The 13,646-nt window shown below is 37.3% G+C and overlaps 2 protein-coding genes across 2 annotated transcripts; both read left to right on the top strand.

Annotated features, from left to right (window-relative positions):
* The first annotated feature begins 1,886 nt into the window (after positions 1 to 1,886).
* On the top strand, positions 1,887 to 5,753 carry LOC107583209 (RING finger protein 11-like). The gene is made up of 3 exons (XM_016269360.1): positions 1,887 to 2,358; positions 4,076 to 4,245; positions 4,316 to 5,753. Exons 1-3 carry the CDS (start codon positions 2,260 to 2,262, stop codon positions 4,485 to 4,487), a joined length of 441 nt encoding a protein of 146 aa, XP_016124846.1. The 5' UTR covers positions 1,887 to 2,259; the 3' UTR covers positions 4,488 to 5,753.
* Positions 5,754 to 6,201: 448 nt separating this feature from the next.
* On the top strand, positions 6,202 to 13,286 carry LOC107583208 (ATPase asna1). The gene is made up of 7 exons (XM_016269359.1): positions 6,202 to 6,428; positions 7,166 to 7,313; positions 7,840 to 7,988; positions 8,827 to 8,977; positions 9,188 to 9,295; positions 9,388 to 9,585; positions 11,809 to 13,286. Exons 1-7 carry the CDS (start codon positions 6,286 to 6,288, stop codon positions 11,935 to 11,937), a joined length of 1,026 nt encoding a protein of 341 aa, XP_016124845.1. The 5' UTR covers positions 6,202 to 6,285; the 3' UTR covers positions 11,938 to 13,286.
* Positions 13,287 to 13,646: the final 360 nt, after the last annotated feature.

A 13,646-nucleotide genomic window follows, 5' to 3' on the forward strand; every position in this document is an offset into this window, starting at 1 on the left:
GTGGAAAAACTGCCATGCCTTCAGAGGTTTTGTGGAAGAGCCGTGGTATCTGAAATTAAACCAGGAAGACCAGGAAAAGGCCCTTCAATTTAATCAGGCGGAAATCAATGATGACCAACAACTGGCCAAAGAGCCTTTCATGTTTTGTTTCCAATTCAAGGAAGATATGGACGTTTTTCTTTGCGAGTGTCTGGACAAAAGGCACCTCAGGATTAACTCCATGTTTATGGAGTTTTGATTTAATTTAGTATTAATGTTATTTTTGAGAATTATTGTTAAATGTGTGCCTGCATAACTTCAATTTATTTATTTACTTTAGTTTGATTTTGTATTTTTAATTAATTGTATTTATTTGTATTTAATTAATTTATTATATGAGAAGGCCATTATTTGTGTTCTTTTTGAAGAGTTCTCGGAGCCTGATGAAATCAGTATAAATACGTGTTTAATACTGCAAAATATGCTCGATGTTACAGTCACTGCCCTTGCTTTCCAGAATAAAAGAGAACATCCTAATCAAATGAAGGGATTTGTGGAAACTGTGGTTCCTAATTATTGTGATCCAACATTTGCCTCGCATTTCAGGATGAAAAGACAAACATTTCAGCTGAAGGATACTCCACTTCTTACCTCTGAGACTGTGTTATGATCTATATGACATTATTATTTTTATTGTGAGTATTAGGCTTATCATTATTGCTGATCACTGTTGTTGTGCTATGATATTGTAATATTTACCATTATATAATCAGAGGGGCATAGAAAAGTTTATGAAAGTATCACTCCATAATACAGTAGCAAAATATATAAATATGTAGAGTATTTTTATGTTACATTAATCAGTGTCTAGCACACCTTCCTAAGGAAAGGATATGGACCAGAAGACATTGCAATTACTAAATGATACTGTATTTAGACAGACTTAAAGAAGTTCCAGATCTATACTTGTGCTCTTATTATTTTAGTTATTTTACCTTTAATGTAAATAAACATGTGCAAACAATATACTTGCTCTTGTGAATTTATTTTGATGTTAATTACATTGTGCAGCTGTCACAGCCACCAAACAAGAGAAAACGCATCTCAAACCCCGTTGCACACCGTTGCACACCGTTTCCAGGAAACATGTCGTTGAAACCGGAAACCGTAGCAAAACGGTGCACACCGGTTTGAGCTTGAACTTGCCCCTGGACTCAGTGATTCTCGCCTTCAGTCATAAAAAAGATGACATTAAACAAATATTAAAAAGATACTGTCTTTCTGTTGTTTCTACATTAATTTGAAGATTGAATGTGAAATGATTGCAATATAAAAGTATGTTTAATTTTTTAATCGATTGACAGCACTTTACATCTATCCATCTAAATGCAACACAAATAATTCACATTTAAAAAAAATATCGAAATAAAGAATAACATTCTAATACAGAAGGTTTATTAAATATATTAATTAATTAATTAAAAAGATCAAATAAAGTTTAAAGTTTTACTTTTCAGTGATCTATTATTCAATTAACTCTTTTGCAAATACGGTAGTATAGGCCTATATTTTTATCAATACACTAAAGGCAGCCAATAAACATAAAATTCAACCATAATTACCTTAAAACATGGTTTAGAATGACTGCTTTTGGTTTTGTGTATGTGAGATTTACCAAATAAAATAATAAGATTCACCGTGAAAATGAATTATACCAAATATATTCAAAGTGATTCAAAGTATATAAAACATAAAATTGCGTATTACATTACAATGTGATTAAATGAATCGTGTTAGACATACAAAAGAGAAATGGGTTTCCTAAAACGTGTTGTTTCGATGTTTACGCCAGCTTTCAGTACAAAAACTACATTACCCACAATCCACAGATCAACCCACTTCCGGTCCAAGAGTTTGTAAACAATGAAAGGAGATATGGAGTCGTCAAGAGTTCTTACCTAAAAATATTGCCCTGTACAGGCCATAATAAGTGCATAATATATGTCATGCATGCCGTTCACACCCGTGAGGATTAAACCAACCGGGACGTATAGGTTTTCAAGGATTCCCGCTTTTAAAAACATCTTTTGTGTGTGTGTGTGAAAATCGGATCGCTGCCTGGCGAGGCGTTTGTTTTTCTACATACTAGACAGACACCAGACACAACGGGCTGCAGAAAGGACGATCCCTAAACACAGCGGAAGCCTGGCGAGTCTTTTAAAGGCCACCTAGACGTGATTTTAGCGGGTTTGTCGTGTCGTGTCGTACAGGGTCAGCTCGATGGGGAACTGTCTGTCTTCTCAAGGCGCTGATGATCTGTCCCTGCTGGACGAGTCCGAGGGGGCGAGTCTGCCCGGAGAGCCTCCGCCACCCTACCAGGTACCCTGCCACATACAAGACCGCAGTGCTGCCCGAGAGTCGTTCAGCTGCTCACAGCACAGTCTAGACTAGTCTACAGGCGAGCTCGGATTGTGCAGTATACTGTATGTTGCAGTAGTAATAGCAATAGCTATGTCACTGTGAGATCTTGATCTAAAAAGGAACAGGAAAAGCTCGCTGTATGCAGGTTTTGAGAAATGCAGTTTGTCATTGATATATGCATTTTTGGTAGATTGTATTGATTGGGATCTCTGACTGAGAAAATGTGTGCCATGGTTGTTTTGAACATGGTGCTTAGGTACTACGATGGCATTCTAGGTTGTAAATATAAGATGATGGCCAGATCATATTTTTGAAAGCCTGCCATACATATGAAAGGAATGCTTCCTTAAATTGCAACAAATCTGTACTTAATGTCTTTGCAAAAATAAAATTGCAACATAATAACATAGTTTCTTCTATTTGTTTTTGAATACAGAATAAAAAAAAGTATAATGCATTATGTAACAGTTCAGAGAATGTGATATAAAGAACAAAAAACAACCGTAATGATATTGTGTTTTATGAATTTTATTGCATTCACAAATATCTTGTTTTGTGTTCTCATGTTTGAAAGAACATTAGTCATCATAAGATCAGTGTTACATGTATAAGTTATTCTGGACTTGTGAATGCAAAACTTTACTAAAATAATAAAAAAGTTAATGGTGTAATTTTATCTTTAGGAAAAGCTTGGGTTTTGTAAATTAAGTAAACATATTATTATTATTATTATTATTATTATTATTATTATTATTATTATTATTATTATTATTATTATTATTATTATTATTATTATTATTATTATTATTATTATTATTATTATTATTATTATTATTATTATTATTATTAGGTTCTAAATTTAAAGAAATTATTTTTTTTCACTGCCATTTCCAAGCTAAAATGAGAGAGAATAAGCTATTAAAAAATCAATCTTCAAATAAAATCAATAAAAAAAAAAACATTGCTCTTTAACTGGTGTGTTGCAGAAAGTATATTCATCACATACGAAATGGATATATCTACTAACGGCTGCAAAAACAGGATAAAATCAGTGAATAATTGGTAACACTTTAAAATAGGGAACACTTGTTCACTATTAACAAAGGGTTTTTCCTCAACAAACTCCTGATTTGCTGCTTGTTAAGGGATCTAAAATATGGTTGTGAAGAATAAAACATTAAGATGTGTTTTATAAGTACTAATAAACAGCCAATATGCTAGTAATATGCATGCTAATAAGCAACTAGTTAATAGTGAGAATTGGTCCTTAAAAATAATTTTTTGTTATTTCCTTTATTTTGTTAAACTACATACTCTTAAAAATACAGGTTACAAACGAGGGTTTTCACCGTGATGCTATAGAAGAACCATTTTTGCTTCCCCGAAGAACCTTTCAGTGAACAAATCTTAAAAGAAGCATTTCATCTTAGTGTGATTTTAATCTAAGGAACCTTTTTCATTTTAAAGATCCTTTTGTAAAATTGAAAGATTCCATGAAGATGGTTTTTCATGGAACCATTGATGCCAATAAAGATTAAAGGACCTTTATTTTTAAGAGTGTGCAGTCAAAGAATGTCCCGATCTAATTCTCCTGTTTCTAATAAGCTGTCCTGTGTCCCCTAACCACATGTGGGCTGTATTAATTATGTGCGATCAAACGCTCTCGTGACCCCAGGAGCGGGTGCAGGTGCCAGTGTACCATCCCACGCCCAGTCAGACGCGGCTGGCCACTCAGCTGACGGAGGAGGAGCAGGTCCGTCTCGCTCAGCGCATCGGGCTCATCCAACACCTGCCCCGTGGGATCTTCGACCCGGGCTCAGAGCCATCCGACAAGAAGATCAAAGAGTGCGTGATATCCAGAAAACACTTTCTAATTAGTTGGTTGCATGTAAAAATGTTTGCCATCTGCCCACAGGTGTGTGATCTGCATGATGGACTTTGAGTACGGCGACCCGATCCGGTTCCTGCCCTGCATGCACATCTATCACGTGGACTGCATTGACGCCTGGCTCATGCGCTCCTTCACTTGCCCTTCCTGTATGGAGCCCGTCGACGCTGCGCTGCTGTCTTCCTACGAGACGAACTGAGAGTGCCTGCGCATACCGAGAGATGTGCCAATGAGTCTGCCAAGAGCCCCGAAACGCTCGGGACAGTAGATTGAACAAGTGAAGGTGGCGTTACTGTGTCTGTGTGTGTGTTCAGGGACTGTACAAATTTCCAGTGTTAAACTTAAAAGGCCCCCGAAGGATGTTTAAAACCTCTCACTTGCATGTCAAAGCGCTTTTCGAACACGTATACATGTAATTGATGTAGACGTGAAGTTTGGCAAGGTGGAAAAACCACTGAAGCATCTCTAATGAAGACAGAGTGTTTCAAAGGCCAATTTAAATTAGGGTTAAATTAATTCATTATATACTTGTTTTCCTTTTTGTTCTAACCAAATTCATGAAATGTGCAATATATGCAAGAGGGACTCATGTCCTTCTGATTGGATATGAAACCCGCCCATCGCCCAAACTTCCTCCAATGAGATGGTCCCTTTCTGAATTTGACGAGTCCAGTGGGCGGAGTTTCATTTCTGCAGGCTGTGAATGTGCCTTTTATGGCTCGCAATTAGAATGCTGAGAAACCTTCATTACACGAGAGAACCTAATTTACGAGAAAACGTGCCGTGCTAATGTTTTACTTGCAATCTCGTGATGCACTAACTGGTGTTTGAGGTGGTAGTTTACATACTTTTTCTATCATTTTCTCCCATCTAGTGGTTTAGTGGTAGACTCTTGAGTTTTCTTTCTTTATTTGTCAAGAGAGTGATAATGATACAATCACCAAACTTTGTGCACCTTTCAAATGTTGCCGACTGAATGTCATCATTTACAGTGGAAGCTTTAAAGTTATGCCTTGTTGTTTTCCTGATCAATGCAAACTTTTTTTTTACTTAGAAAAAACATGAAATTAAAAAAGCAGCACATGCTTCAGTCAGTTTTTTGAAACTGTTCGTAATGTCTTTGAGTCTTTTCTGTATGTTAGCTGAATATATGTCACTGAACTGCTTGTGCAAAAGGAAGATTTTCACCTTTGTTTTGTTTGCTCAGATATTGCGCTGGATTAATGATGTTAATCGGACTGAACTGTGTTAGGAGCCCCATGTTTAGCCTGAAATTATATTCATAAAATAGTTCATCCTGCTCAAGCTTTCCTCTGTATCTCTGTACTGAATCATTGTGATTGAATACCAAGAACAGTGTCTGCAAATCTCAAAAGCAACCTGTTGTTGCTCTTAGATATCATATTGGATGAATTACTTAATTTTCTATCGATGATTTAAATGTAGCTCTAGCACAACACAAATGTAAAAATAAATGTAATAATTCTGTGAAGTACAATCATCACAACATTATATTTTGTTTCAGAATAAAATAAAATTCACTTAAAAAAAAAGAGTTGATTGGTGCCATAGAAATGTCAACAAAAACATTAGCAGACATACTATTAAAATGATTTGTGTTTTGTTTATGTGCAATAATGGCACAAGAATAGTATTATAATACAATAAAGATTGCCAAATTCTTCCATATTTACGAGTTTTGTGTGATTCTGTCTTCCAAATACACAGATGTGATATTATTATTAATAGAAGTGTATTTACACTTCCAACTAATGAGAAGTGAAATCTGAATAATCACTTCTGGAATATTCTCTTTCAATGAAAGTAGTTGGTACAGTCCGGCTGAGTCATCAGCGTAACCAACTTCCGTTCGCAACTGGCCACCCCTCACGGGCCATTTTGGATCTAATTTCTGTCCATTCAAGTGCGGTGTTTCTGCTGTTGCGGAGCCAAAATGGCGGAGTGTGCAGCTGCCGTTCTGGTGTATTGAGCGCAAGATGGCAGCTTCAGTGGAAGACGAGTTTGAAGATGCGCCTGATGTAGAGCCTTTAGAGCCGACATTAAAGAATATCATAGAGCAGAAATCACTCAAATGGATATTTGTCGGTGGTAAAGGTGGCGTGGGCAAGACAACGTGCAGGTGAGTGAATGAACGGCGGGGTTTTACAGCTGAGAGGCTGTTAGCTGTCAGTGCTGCTTTAGCAACTCAACACAGATTAGTCGTTCTTACATATTTGCTGTATAAAACAAAGATGAAAACACGTTGAAACTCAACAGCGTGTCTCTTAATATGTATGTTTAAAAACGAACAAATGTTCAAACGGTTCTCTAAATATAATCTGCCAGCAAATCTTACATGAGTCGAAATGGTAGTTTGTTTCATAAAAATACCAACGTGTGGGTAGTTCGTAAAAGCCCTTTCCTTGTGAATAATTGATAATGCATTAATTATTTATTAAAATATTACAGAAAGATATTTCATGAAAGCGGGTGATATTAATCATCTAAGCAGCTCGTATTTACATTTCTGTCATAAAACCTCTGCTATATATACAGCCACGTTGCTATTCAATAGTAATAATGTGATTTTTACTGCAAGAGTTTTTTTTGTTCTTGCAGTTAAGATTGTTCTTCCATGAACAGATTGACCATTCGTGATTTAAGTTCATTTGTCATTTTTGTGTTTGCTTAATAAAGAAAGCATACTGTTTTAACAAAAAAAAAAAAAATCTGCCCATATTAAGGGTTTGTCTTGATCATAAGATAATATAATGTCATTCACAAATGCTGTTTGATTGCTGATTTCTTCTCTGGATGTAAATGATTCTATCTAGACTAAGTTTTATTTAATGATTGATTTTTTGGCTTGTGTTGCAGCTGCAGTCTGGCGGTTCAGTTGGCAGCGGTGCGAGAGAGCGTCCTCATCATATCCACAGATCCAGCACACAACATCTCAGATGCCTTTGATCAGAAGTTCTCCAAAGTGCCCACCAAAGTCAAGGGCTACGACAACCTCTTTGCCATGGTACGGTATCAACGGCACACACTGTTTTCACTAAATGCGCTGTGTACACTAAAAACAATGCCATGACGTTGACCTACTCAATCCATGTGCACAACCATAAAAGCAGATCTATTAAACTGCAACTTTTAGCTTATTTATACCGAATCTATAACTATCTAGTCAATGAAGTAATTGTAAATAGGTTGTGGTGATATTCAGTATTTCACCCAGCTCTGCATGTCATAAATCTCTGTGTCAATTTAAAATTGAAACACGTGACACTTGCTTAGACTGTGTGTGAGATTCACTTCAGGAGCTTGTGCTGTTCTTGTCAGAAACCAAGAAGTGACCAAGAAGATATGCAAAAAAAAGAAAGAAAGGGAATGGTGAAACTAGGACACACACAGTATTATTATCTGGTTTAATGGTTACTATTCTTTGCGATTTTAGTTAAATATACCAGTGTTTAATTTGGCTTATTATAACCTCGTTTAGATGATGAAAGACATGAGATAAGACTGTTCTCCATCGTCGTGTCTGTCTGTAGGAGATCGACCCCAGTCTGGGTGTGGCGGAGCTGCCCGATGAGTTCTTCGAGGAGGACAACGTGCTCAGTATGGGGAAGAAGATGATGCAGGAAGCCATGAGCGCTTTTCCCGGCATCGACGAGGCCATGAGCTACGCAGAGGTCATGAGGTCAGACTCGGACAGCTTCCTGCATTGAACATATTGCACTGTAATAGTCTCACAATGCAATAGTTCTTTCTAAACTGCATCGTTTTGTAAAGCTCTTGTCATGGGGGTGTTTAGATGAGGTTTCAGCCTTCATTAGCTTTTCAAACACTGTTGCAAGCTGAGAATGAAACAAAAGGGCTCCAAAATGAATCGCAGCATTACAAACTTTCCTTCAAAGCAAAACGGTATTTGAAAATCTAAAGAGACAAAGGTAAAAGTGTGCACTTGTTGTATTTCATAAGGGAATGAAGTACTGTGAATTACATAACTGAATAAAAAAAAATAGGTCTGCAGTATTAAACTGACATTATCTTGACCTTTTAATGCAATAACACTGTTCCACATCTAGATGGCGAACCACCAACAACACTGTTCATACAACACATCAATACAGTCATTTTGAAGCATTTAAAAAAAATAAAAATGTGTGTATACACACAGGCACTGGAATAATTATTTTTTAACGAAATAAGTATCTTATGCTCATCAAGGCTGCATTTATTTGATCAAAAATTGTAGTATTGTGAGATTGTTTTTATTTAAAATAACTGTTTAATATTTGAATCGTTTGTAAAATATAATTTATTGCTGTGATATCAAAGCCTTGGTGAGTATGAGATTTCTTTCAAAAATATTATAATTCTTAATTATTTCAAACTTTTAACCACCAATGTCAACAGTGTATATAATATAAATAAAAATATATAATTAATATAAAATGTATTTATTATATTAGTAATAAAAAAAATTCTGAATTTATCCCAATCCCATGTCTCCTTTTTTTTTTTTTTTTTTGTAGGTTAGTGAAAGGCATGAATTTTTCAGTGGTGGTGTTTGACACGGCCCCGACGGGACACACTCTGCGTCTGCTCAACTTCCCCACCATCGTGGAGAGAGGACTGGGCCGCCTCATGCAGATCAAGAACCAGATCAGCCCCTTCATCTCACAGGTATCAGCACTGCATTCTGGGAATTGCAGTGTTTGTACAATAGCACCACTGGACAATAGTGCAATATACTAGTGTACTGTAGAGAAATGTATGAAAGTTTATAGAAAAAGTATGAATGTTTAATTAAAAAAACAATTTGACCTCTATTCCACCTACAATTGAACTGAGTTAAATATTAGGTTTAAGTGTAGTTCTGGCAAACCATTGCAGATGTGTAACATGTTGGGCCTGGGAGACATGAACGCAGATCAGCTGGCATCTAAACTGGAGGAGACGCTCCCCGTCATCCGGTCAGTCAGCGAGCAGTTTAAGGACCCGGTGAGTGTCACGCCTCAGTGGTCCCCGTTAATGCCTGATCAGAAAGATGAAAAATGTTGATCGCTAAATGTTGTTTCCTGCGTGGCATACAGGAGCAGACGACGTTTATCTGCGTGTGCATCGCAGAGTTCCTTTCTCTGTATGAGACGGAGCGTTTGATTCAGGAGCTGGCCAAGTGTCGCATCGACACACACAACATTATCGTCAACCAGCTGGTTTTCCCCGACAGCGAGCGGCCCTGCAAGATGTGTGAAGCCCGACACAAGATTCAGTCAAAGTACCTGGACCAGGTGTGTGTTTGTGTTTGTTATGACACATGACATTTATACTGTAACAGGGTTTCTGTTCTCATCGAATGGAAAGTGTCTGTCAGTGGAGGTTCTATACTGTGCCCCTTTTGTCTCAGTATCTTTATGGTAAAACATGATCTATAGCAGGGGTTCTCAAATGGCGCTTTTCCACTGCGTGGTACGACTCGTCTCGGCACGGCTCAGTACGGCACGGCATGGTTCGGCTCGGCACGGTTTGCGTTTCCACTGCAGTTCAGTACCGCTTTAGAGTGGGCGGGATTATTCACATGTCGTTACAGTTGCGCCGCCTCTACTACCACGACTCCTAAAAAAACTTTCATTCTGCATCGCCCGATCAAGCTCTCGCTGGATCCGCTCCTCTGCTAACAATGAGAGGAATGTCTGTACTTCCGCAACAGACTTTAAAAAAAAAAAAATGAAGCCAACTGAAGTAGTACTACAAAAAGTACCAGGTACTGTACCCAGTGGAAAACCCCCCAAAAGTGAACCGTACCGTGCCATACCATGCAGTGGAAAAGCTCCAAAAGTCTACATTCATAGGTCCAAATCAGAATTTTCATCAGTGTCAAAGGTCCGGACCGGAACAATTGGTTATTACGAAACTTGTTTTTAATAAACATGCATAACATGCATAACACTAATAACAATTGCAAAAGTGGCAAAACCAATTAATTTGTGTCAGCAATAGAGGTCGACTAATATGGGTTTTTCTCTGGCTGATGCCGATATTTAGAAATCAGGGCAGCTGATGGCTGATATATGATGCTGATTTTTTTTGGCCGATATGTTTGGCCAATTTTCTTTTTTTCCCTCCATCTCATTAAAGGGAGTTTGAGTTTGAATGTTTATTGCAGGGTACAAGATGGTAATAGCTAGTAGTAGTAGTAGCCTAATTCACAGTAATAATACATGGCTCAAAACTTAAGCACTTTCTCAAAACAGTTCTGAAGCATGCTTTTTGTTTGTGTTTGCTGACAGACACCAGTGTTTCCCACAGACTTGCAAATGCAAATGAATTCTCTGCCAGCAGGAGGCGCTGTTGGAGCGGGAGATATAGCGGTTTCCCCGGTAACGGCTGTAATCAAATAAGTGCTGCTGCTCTCAAACGATATCATCAGGCATTACAAGAAAAACGAAATGAAAATGACATCGAAGCTTTTCGGAAGGCAGTCGGTTCTTTTCAAAGATACATTCATATAAAAACACCCGCGCTGCATTTTAATTTTGAAACGTGTAGTGCTCATGTTTCAACGAAGTAGGCCTATAAGCCTCTTGAAAAATCTAGCTATTTGTGCCGGTCAGTTTTGATATAGTGACGGGCCGCCACAAATAACTCAATGTATGGGAAACACTTGGACACTGCTAGAAGTCAAATGACCGGCATAATCTAAGTAATAAAAATACCCTCATAGTAGCGGTGAAGTGTCGCCTGATTAGGCTATGTCACGCGCTCACTGTCATGACAACAGTCACGCAGAAAAACTTAAAATATCTCGCCTTCGCTTTCATTTTGGACCATCTCCAAAAAGACATAAAAAAAAAAAAACTAAATTAAATGATTTACAAGTTTAACAGTTAATCAAAGTAGGAAATTAGTGCTCTTGAAATACGAAATGGAGGCGGGTCCGGATTGAATTCCTTCGGGATCCGGACCGGAGTCCGGACTTTGAGAAGCATTGATCTATAGGATCAAATGTCATTCAGATTTAAACAAAGGCATAATTTACTACAGTTACGGTTTACTGCACCTTCAGGAATTTAAAAATCAAATCTAATTTCTTCAATATTTCCCTTTCTTTTCTGTTCCATTTATTCTTTTACTTCCATTTTCCTGCTTTACTTTTTATTTTTCCTCTTCCTTTTGTTCTTTACACTTTTTTTTTTTCCTTTGTACTTTCATTACTTTCCCTTTCCTTCCCCACTTCTTTTCACATTCCTTTGTTTTTCCTCAATATTCTTTCCATTTGTATTTGCTTTTTCCTTTCCCACTTAATTTTCCTTTGTTTCTCCATTAAATTAATACTTAATCCTTCTGATTTTTTCCTCTTCCTCTACCTTCTTTCTTTGCATTTCCTTTTTTCCTTTCCCCTTCTTTTTTGTTGTCTTTATCCTTGTCGTTTTCCCCTTCTTTTCATTTTTTTTCTTGTCTTTTCCCTTCCCTCCTCTCTCTTTTCATGTTCTTCCCCTCTCTTTCTCTCTCAGATGGAGGATTTATATGAAGATTTCCACATAGTAAAGTTGCCTCTGCTGCCTCACGAGGTTCGAGGAGTGGACAAGGTCAATACTTTCTCCAAGCAGCTGCTGGAGCCCTACAGCCCGCCCAAGAAGTGACTTAAATGATTTCCACGGAACAAACACACACCATCGCATCCCTCTGGTCTTCACATCTCCACACACACCTTCATTTCCCCCCTCACTTTCTCTTTACTCTCTCTGGTTTTCTGGTCATGCCATAATTGATGCCGCCATGATGCTCCAGTGATCCATTATGAATGTCGGCCGAGAGTTAAAAGGCCTGTTTAGACGTCTTGATGGTTTATGTTGCTTTGTGATGATGTATTTAAGCATAAGAAACACTCATTCCTGATGTGTATTCAAGAAAGGAGATTTAAACTGATTTCAGTGCAGGAATGTACATCTGGACTCTGATTCAGTGGTTGAACGGGAGTAGTATCAAGTGTAAATGTCTGTCTCTAGTTCAGTTCAGATTAACCTGGCACATCTGATTTTAGGATCCGTGAATGATACCATAAACTTTGTTTCAGGTTCTGATCAATATGAATAGACTTTATTTTGGTTCCTGGACTAGTCAGTATTGTTAATTGAGAGGGTCCAAACTTGGGAAGATGATGCATTTAGATGATGCAGTTTAAGGGATAGTTCACCCCACCCCCCACAAAAAAAAGAGAATTTTGTCTTTTTTTTACTCTCTCATGTTATTCCAAACCCTAGTTTTTTAATGTAATGCACAATTCTCTTCTTGTGTTTCATGCAAAAATAATGAACCGCATACAAGCTTGTAACAACAAGGGTGAGTAAATGGCTGCATTTTCATTTTTGGGTGAACTATCCCTTTAAACTTGCATTTAATCGACTTCTGTTTGCAGTGAACCAAACTGTAATTACTGTGTATAAACATTGTGATTCAATTTATCAAATTTAATTTTTGCAGTTAAAGTGATTGTATTTATATAGACTTGTAATGACTAAGATAATTTCCATTCAAATCTTTTTATTTGAGAGATGTCTTGTTCTTCCTCTCACTTCTGTTCTTCTTATCATTTGGCAGTAATGTCTGCATGCATCAAAACACAGGAACACACACACCCCCTACAAGGAGATCAGAAGCTCATTTAAACCCGCCACACAAACACTGCAACCTGTCAGCTGAGACCACTATTACACAGTACTATACCGCGCTGGTTAAGTGTGTTTTCCTGCTTTTATCATCCTGTGATTTCACAGCATGAAGCAGTGGGCTCCTTAGTTCATGAAAACCATGGACAAGAACTCACAAACCTGACAGTGTATCGGACCGAAAGATTTGAATCTTTTATCAGTTATTAGTCAGTTTTGCTAAAGATTCTTCATTCTCTTTTATCTTGTTACTGCCTTTCCAAATTTGGCTTCTTTTTGTAGAAGCACACTAAGTTTCAAAGCAAATAAAACCCTATCCTCCATCTACTGCAGCAGGTGTTTCTGTTCAGTTATTTATGTGAATAGAAATATTTTGTGTGTCTACCAAGGCTAAAATATTTACCATCACATCTAAACAACATCTTGAGTTTAGTAGAACTTGTTAATGGTAATGAGTGGAATTTTACCATTCAAAAGTCTGGAGTCGGTAAGATTTGACATGTTTTTGAAAGAAGACCTTTGTTCAACAAGGCTGCATTTGTTTGAACTGTCATCTCTTGTGACCCCAGATTGAATGCAGTAAAAATGGTAATGTTGTTAAAATTTAAAATGACTGTTTTCCATTATAATATATTTTTAAAATGTAATCCTCCAGAAATCATTCTAATATGCTGATTTGCTGC

Source organism: Sinocyclocheilus grahami, unplaced genomic scaffold (genome assembly GCF_001515645.1).
Source record: "Sinocyclocheilus grahami isolate Dianchi unplaced genomic scaffold, SAMN03320097.WGS_v1.1 scaffold51.1, whole genome shotgun sequence".
NCBI lineage: Eukaryota > Metazoa > Chordata > Actinopteri > Cypriniformes > Cyprinidae > Sinocyclocheilus > Sinocyclocheilus grahami.